The sequence below is a fragment of the Tenrec ecaudatus genome, chromosome 12 (assembly GCF_050624435.1).
Source record: "Tenrec ecaudatus isolate mTenEca1 chromosome 12, mTenEca1.hap1, whole genome shotgun sequence".
Taxonomy (NCBI): Eukaryota; Metazoa; Chordata; class Mammalia; order Afrosoricida; family Tenrecidae; genus Tenrec; species Tenrec ecaudatus.
In genome coordinates, this window is record NC_134541.1 from 55,412,075 (window position 1) to 55,420,192 (window position 8,118).

Sequence of the window (8,118 nt, forward strand, 5' to 3'; positions counted from 1 at the left end):
TTATCTATTTAAAATAATTTCTCATTTGACTACATTAACAAATAATGAAAATTAATTAAGTGATTCACACTGCCATTGCTTCGTAAGGGATGCAAACTAACAGTTATAGAAATCAAGACAGGTTATAAAACTTTCAAATTCTTTTCAGAGAACTTGTAAGCAGGAGACACAGGAAGAAAGCTATGATTTTCTCTTATCTCACTAGAAGCACATGTTTGTTTCCTTTATTATTTGAGATTGTATTAAAGATACATTATTAGTATGTCAGAGCAGGTACTTTATTTTTCTGAAAGCATTTATATTAAAGATACATTATTGGTATGTCAGAGCTGGTACTTTATTTTTCTGAAAGCATTCCTAAGTGAAGAAGTGAAGGAAAGAGAGCACACAGAAGTGAATTGAATTTGAAACTAAGAGTCCTAAGACCAAAGTGTGTAAGCATTAGATTACCTCTAAGAAAGTAGGCAAATCTTGTATCTTTTAAGTGTACACTTTTGCTTTTAGAGAAATAAGCAGAAGCTTAAAAACTTACAAAAGTGCTCTCAAACCTGCAAAATTCTTAAGGATTATATTAGGTGGGAAGTGGATCATCCTCTTAGGTTATCAGTAACACTGCAAGAACTTTCCCAAGAAACAATTATTGATTGATCTTAATGAGTCTGGATCAATAGATGGCAGTGAATTTGGTTTTTGGTTTACAGTACAGAGAATTAGAAATAAAAAAACAACACTTTTAAATCTCACACCGACCGCTGTCTCCCTTCCCTCTGCTTTGTGTTGTTCTTCCCCTGGCTGGGGGGGTGTGGTTCTGTGCCATTCATTGAGATTGGTGCCCCCCTCCCTCCCCTTCTCCCCTTTTCCCCCTACCCTTTTGGTATCTCTATTACCATACCTGTTCTTGGGTTCACAATCTACAATCTATCATGGGGCCACGAGGGATGGGTGTGGGGAGGGGAAAAAAGAGGGGCTGATCCCAAGGGATCAATGGAAAGTAAATGTCTAGAAAAGAACGATGGAATATATGTACGAATATGTTGGATACGATTGATGTATGGTTTTTAACAAGAGTTGTAAGAGCCCCCAATAGAATGATTAAAAAAAAGATTCTTAAAAGTGAGAATCTCTTCATTAAAATGCTGCTGAGCCTTTTTCTACTGCTGCATAATTTTCTCCTTTCAAATAGTAAGATCAAAACGTTCACATTTAACATTAAAAATGTTGCTATCCCTGGGCCACCATTGTTCCCTGTTCAAACATAATTCAGTAATTGCGTTGTTTCTTCTTAGGGGAGCTTTACCCATGAGAATGTCCCCTGGACTGTTGGGCCTAGGAGATTGCTGTATGTCATCTCCTTAGGGTTCAAAGACCTGCACAAAACAAGTCATCATGTTCCTTTGCTCTTAAAAGGCTACTGGGACACTGTAAGCCCAAGGAGATCTTCTTATTGCTATCTCAAAGTAAAATCAGAAGATTCTTAAATCTTGGAGGTGAACGTAAATTCAGTATCTTCGGCTCGGCACCATCCCTTTACAGTAGACAAAAGATGAAGCAGCTTCTGAGACGTCTCGTGAAGAATTGATGGCACAGCTAGAACAGGAACACAGCTTTGCCTTGTCAGAGAGACTCATTTGGTTTCCATTTCCAGCAGTTGTGGTTTGATTTCTTGGGGTTAGGTGCTAAAACATCAGACCCTAAACAGGATCAACAAGACTCCAGACAGGTAATGTTTCCCATGAAGCTACGTGAATTTATCTCACACTACAAGGGAGAAAACTTAAATTTCATAGGAGCAACAATATTTCTACTGCTAACCACATTCGAGTAAGTACAAATTTCTGAGTATGCATTTACAAAGCATTTATAGTGAAATATAATAATTAGATAGAATATAAAATTGTACCCTTAGAAGACCTGTGACCAGTCTATGTGACTGTCACTTAAAACAATACAACGGACTGTCAGAAAATAATATTCTGGTGGTGCCTGCTGGGTGTACAGCTAATGAAAATACAGAACATCATGTCTTCTCTTACTTCCTATTGCATTAATTTCTAAAGTAGATTCATAAGAGCTCTCAAAATCTTCTGAAAGAGAAATGTAAACTACCAACAAATTTGAATAAAACATCTCCAACATTAGAAGCTGCTTAATTTAGAATACCAGAGCCCTTTTGCTTCCTTCTAAGACATAGGAGTTTTGCCATGAAATGTTCACTCCCTTACTAATTTCTCCTTAAAGACTACTCCATAATCTGTGGGCAACAAAATCCTACTGCACACAAAACATAACCTGAAATTACTTCTTAAAGACTGAAGGCGACCTTGACCTTCCAGTTCTTTCAGTTTAAAGCATAATCACTGAATCCCTCTTTGATGCCCACACACATACAACTCCAGAAGGTTATAGTTATGGCATCTTGGCCCTGCTGAAAAATTACCTAAGAACTTTAAAGATCACCTCATATCTTTTCTTTTTCTTTAGAGATTATTAATTTCTTTGGGTAAAAGTAGCACAATTTAGGCATAAATAGGCAATTTTGGGGTATTACTGCTGACAACACTTAAAATGCTGACAACACTTAAACAGTACAACAGTTAAGTGCTCAACTGCTAACAGAAACGGTGATTGGAAGCAACCCATTAACCATCTATTCCCATTAAGAGTACACAGCTTAGTAAAAGCTATCAAGGTGTCATACTCAATCTTATCAATATGAGTTTGAACTAATCAGATGCACATCAGAACATCAGACTTTTTCACTTCCAAATTTTAAAATTTGTTTGCTGTTGTTTTTAAAGGAGTGCAGGCTATCATAAACTGGCTAGAATTATTAGTAATCATGCTGAAATAATGTCTTACTTTCTGTCATTTCTACTTTTCCTAGTTTCACTCCCCCTCTTTCCAGAAGAAAATGACCAAGCAAAATGATTCTACAGTAAATGAGTTTGTCCTTGAGGGATTGACAGATAAACCGGAACTGCAGCTGCCCCTCTTCCTGCTGTTCCAAGGAATCTATGGGGTCACTGTAGTGGGGAACATGGGAATGATCCTCCTCATCACATTCAATTCTAAACTTCAATCTCCCATGTACTTTTTCCTCAGTAATTTGTCATCCCTCGATCTCTTTTACTCCTCCGTTATTACCCCTAAACTCCTGGAGAACTTTTTGTGGGATAAAAATGTTATTTCTTATAATGGATGTATGACTCAGCTTTTTTTCTTTTGTGTTTTTGCCATTGCCGAGTGCTACATGCTGACGGCCATGGCATATGACAGGTATGTGGCTATCTGCAGTCCACTGCTCTACAATGTCACCATGTCCCAAATGGTCTGCAATTTGCTGGTGGCTGGGGTCTATACCATAGCACTTTTTGCAGCCATGGCTCACACCATCTGTATGACCAGACTTTCTTTCTGTGGGGACAATGTCATCCATCATTACTTTTGTGACATCAGTCCTCTCCTAAAGCTGTCATGTTCCAGTACACACGCCAATGAACTCTTGGTGATGCTCGTAGGTGGATTCAATGTGTTGACAACAACTGTGCCCATTATTATCTCTTATGCGTTTATACTTTCCAATATTCTTCGAATCCCATCAGCTGAGGGCAGGTCTAAAGCTTTTGGTACTTGTGGCTCTCATCTTACAGCTGTTGGGGTTTTTTATGGATCCATCATATTCATGTATTTTAAGCCAGCATCTAGCAGTAACATGTCCCAAGAGAAAGTGGCGTCTGTGTTTTATACCACAGTGATTCCTATGCTTAACCCTCTGATCTACAGCTTGAGGAACAAGGATGTAAAAAATGTTCTCTGGAATGTTATGGGCATGAAGTGTCGATCATCCCAGGTTCGTGGTCATGACCATTAAATGCCATAGCAATAGTCTGCTTCCTTCTTTTTCCTAAAACAGTTTGTCTTTTTGTTTCTTCGAATGAACAGTCCATTATCAATCATTTGACTACGTATATCTTTTGGGAGTCTCTTTGCACACACTCACGCACCCATAGAAGCACATACATCTAAACCTGAGAAAGTGACCCATAATATGAAAATCCAGTGTGATTTGACAGTCTGTGATGAGACTCAGGTGTATTTATTTTTAAACATATTATCAGTTGAATGTGGATAGTTTCATATTAAAAATTAATTTGCAATTAAAGAAGAAGTTTCAAGAAATGCTTCATGGATTCAATTTATCAATTGTTAGAGGGACTTGTGCTATATTTCCATTGATTATTTTCATCAATAGGGGATTTAATTAGATTAATTACATTGGTCATTTTAGCTTCCTAAACCCCTACCCTGAATGGTGGACCACAGTAACATTCTCAGTCTTTTGGAATTGTTATTAGCTTATACAGGGCAGCTCAAAGTCTAGTTTTTTATTTTACCCAATGTTCAATATATGTTTGGAGGAATGAATCATCTAATCTTCATTCCTGATATTTTCTTTCATGTGTAGACATGTCTACTACTCTAACACCACAGTCTCTACTTCACACTCAACCTTTCTTCTGAGTAGATGAAGTGATATAACACTGTTGAGCTTCACTTCATTTTATTGTTTATTTTAAACATATCATTTTTGTCAGAAAGAAAGAACTCCCATTTACTCTTGTCTGTGGATTTGTACCTCTGAAGGTGATGCTTACTGGGACCAGTAGACTCTATATTAGAGTGGCAAGTTTTCCTAAAATAGAGCTCTAATTAATGTGCCCACTTGCCTCAAGCTATGGCTTTACAAATCATAAACCTGTAATAAAGGAACAATAAAGATATATTGGTCTCCGCTTAACAATTTATTTTCTCAACGGGTTCAGAACAAGTATTCTTTGTCTTATTTCTTGAAATAAGTGATATCTGCTGTATTACACCAGGACTATTAATAAGTTAACAGGATAATTATATCTTTAAACAAAGAAAATAATTAAAATTTTTCATTCTTTTGATGGGTGGAATGATTTTTAACCACAATGCTATGATGTTTTTCTAGTTTTGTATTATTTTAAGTTTAGAGCTTATACATAGCTTTTAACTATTGAGATTCATGTAGGTGGCTATTGATATTATCCTCATACATTGTGGAAAATTTAAACCTCAGTATATTAAATATATAGCAAGCTTTTTCAGAGGTGAGTGAATGATTTTATGTAGCTATACATTCATTTCATTGAAAGTGAAGATGCTACTTCAGGATCTTAAGAAACAATTTATAACTCAGCAAAGGCTAAATCCTCTGAGCATTTTTGAGCTAAATTAGATTCAACAAGGCATTTGGTTCCATGGTCCTTATTAAGTCTCAGTTAGGGTAGATAAAAACTATCTTAGCAATTGTCCAAACCATTCAAGATTCATCTGAGTATTGATGCAGCTTACAATTGAACTATGCAGAGGGAACTGTTTCTCAAGCAAGGTGTACTGGACTTAATTGTGCTCCCAACAAAACTTATGTCCACATGGAACTTGTGAATTTCACGTTATCTGGAAAGAGAGGTTTTGCAGATATAATCATGCTGAATATTGATGAGCCCAAATATTGTTGGTACTTTAGATGAAGAAAATTGAGATATGGAAGACTGCTACTTAGAGAACATCATATGTTGAGGAAAGAATAGGGTGGATTTATGCTGCTACAAGGTGAAGGATACCTAAACACTAGAAGCTTGGAAGAACCAAGGAAAGATCCTACCCTAAAGCCGTCCAAGAAAACATCATTCTGCTAACAGTTAATATTCAGTATATGTTTGGAGGAATGAACCATCTGATCTTGTAGCTAATGTTCAGTAAATGTTTGGAGGAATAAACTATCTAATTTGTAATCTCTACTACTGTGACAGCTTAAATTTTTGTCTCTTTAACACCGGCCAGTGCGATCATGAGGTGCCAAGGGACCAGGTATAAGGCATCATGCAAAAAAAAGAGAAAGATATATGTGTGTGTAGGTATATATATGTGTGTGTATGTATGTGTATATGTGTGTATATGTATATGTGTGTGTGTATGTGTATATATATATAGATATATATATATATATACACACCATATTAAAAGAAGGGGGAAGTGCAGAGTGGAGACCCGAGGCCCAAGTGTCGGCCAATGGAGATCCCCTCATAGAGGGGTTTAGGAGAGGAGATGGGTTAATTAGGGTGCGAGGTAGTACCGATGAAGAACACAGCTTTCCCCCAGATCCTGGATGCTTCCTCCCGCCAACTACCATGATCCAAATTCTACCTTGCAGGACTGGATAGGGCAGAGGCTGTACACTGGTACATATGAGGGCTGGAGGCACAGGGAATTCAGGGTGGATGATACCTTCAGGACCAAGGGTGTGAGGGGCGATGCTGGGAGAGTGGAGGGTGAGTGGGTTAGAAAGGGGGAACTGATTACAAGGATCTACATGTGACCTCTTCCCTGGGAGAGGGACAGCAGAGAAGGGGGGAAGGGAGACTCCGGATAGGGCAAGATATGACAAAATAACGATGTATAAATTACCAAGGGCACATGAGGGAGGGGGGAGAGGGGAGGGAGGGGAAAAAAAAGAGGACCTGATGCAAAGGGCTTAAGTGGAGAGCAAATGCTTTGAGAATGATTGGGGCAGGGAATGTATGGATGTGCTTTATACAATTGATGTATGTATATGTATGGATTGTGGTAAGAGTTGTATAAGTCCCTAATAAAATGTAAAAAAAGAAAAGAGGAGAAAAAAAATGATTAGGGCAAATAATGTACAGATGTGCTTTATATAACTGATGTATGTATATGTATGAACTGTGATAAGAGTTGTATGAGCCCCTAATAAATTGTTTAAAAAATACAAGCCTTTAAGACCTCAAAAAAAGAATATACGGATGTGCTTTATACAATTGATGTATGTATATGTGTGGATTGTGATACGAGTTGTATGAACCCCTAATAAAATGTAAAAAAAGAAAAGAAAAAAAAAGAAAATGATTAGGGCAAAGAATGTACAGATGTGTTTTATACAATTGATGTATGTATATGCATGGATTGTGATAAGAGTTGTATGAGCCCCTAATAAAATGTTAAAAAAAAATTTTTGTCTCTTTAAATCACATTTTAAATCATCTGTTAAAAAATTACAAGGAAACGACCAAATTTCCACCAACAATGGACTCAATTAAATAGCACAAAAAATAATCTTACTTAAAGTAGGTATCTGACCTATAATGTACATCAGATTTGGTAAAATACCAAATCAGATTTGGTAAAATAGGGGTTCATCAAAAAAAGAGAAAGACCTTCAAAGATGAATTGATGAGTATCTGCACCAATAGGTCCAAATAATGGTGATTGTGAGGATGCAGTAAGAATGGGCAGTGTTTCAGTAAATTTTATGAATGGTTACGATGAGTTGGGACTTACTGGACAAACTTTAACAAAAATTTATTGTTTTCACTTGACTTTAAATCATATTTTCAAGAAATATTCCACCTCAGGACTAGTATGATCTTAGTTGTGTTATTGTTTTATCATGTTTTCAATGGCCGTAAGCACCAGAGAGCTTAACCTTAGACTCTTGTGACTTGTCTACTGAATCAAGATGACATTTCCTCAAAGTGGATACAATGGCCTCTGGATTTGTTTAATACTTAAGTGCTGAAGAGGAATTTAAATTTCTGCCAACTTAATTGAAGCTCAATCTTAAATTAGGAAATATTAATAAAACATGAGAGGGAGACTTCTGGGAAGATGGCAACTGAGTAACACATACCAGAGGGACCCCACAGAAATCAACACAAGAGAGTTACTAGGAAGGGAATTTCACACTGCTGGGTCACAGGAGGAACATCATAAAGATAAGTAGGCACAGATCCACTAGGTTTTGAGGGGATGAGAGGGCTTTTGGCTTACCACAGTGGAGGCCAGCTAGGACTTTACCTTAGCCCAGCCAATGTTTTGGCTAGAGATAGAATCATTTGGAGCTGACACAGATGCTTTATCTTAACAGAGCCATAGCCTGCAGCCACCTAGGAACAGGAAATAACCCCACCCCACCCAGCCCATGGTCAGGGATCAGGGCTCAGCTATATTGTTACTATTGTTTCCCTCACTTCACTCTATTGCCCAACAGTCTCAGCAAGCTTGGTGTTTTAT

At 37.3% G+C, this 8,118-nt stretch overlaps 1 protein-coding gene across 1 annotated transcript; it reads left to right on the forward strand.

Moving 5' to 3' along the window:
* The first annotated feature begins 2,911 nt into the window (after positions 1–2,911).
* Positions 2,912–5,385, forward strand: LOC142422680 (olfactory receptor 8A1-like). Its single transcript, XM_075527989.1, has 2 exons — positions 2,912–3,799; positions 5,353–5,385. Exons 1-2 carry the CDS (start codon positions 2,912–2,914, stop codon positions 5,383–5,385), a joined length of 921 nt encoding a protein of 306 aa, XP_075384104.1.
* Positions 5,386–8,118: the final 2,733 nt, after the last annotated feature.

Coding starts and splice junctions, on each gene's coding strand:
- LOC142422680 (XM_075527989.1), top strand. CDS start 2,912: ATGACCAAGCAAAATGATTCTACAGTAAATGAGTTTGTCCTTGAGGGA. Junction 3,800..5,352: donor ACAGCTTGAGGAACAAGGAT/GTAAAAAATGTT, acceptor AAACCATTCAAG/ATTCATCTGAGTATTGATGC.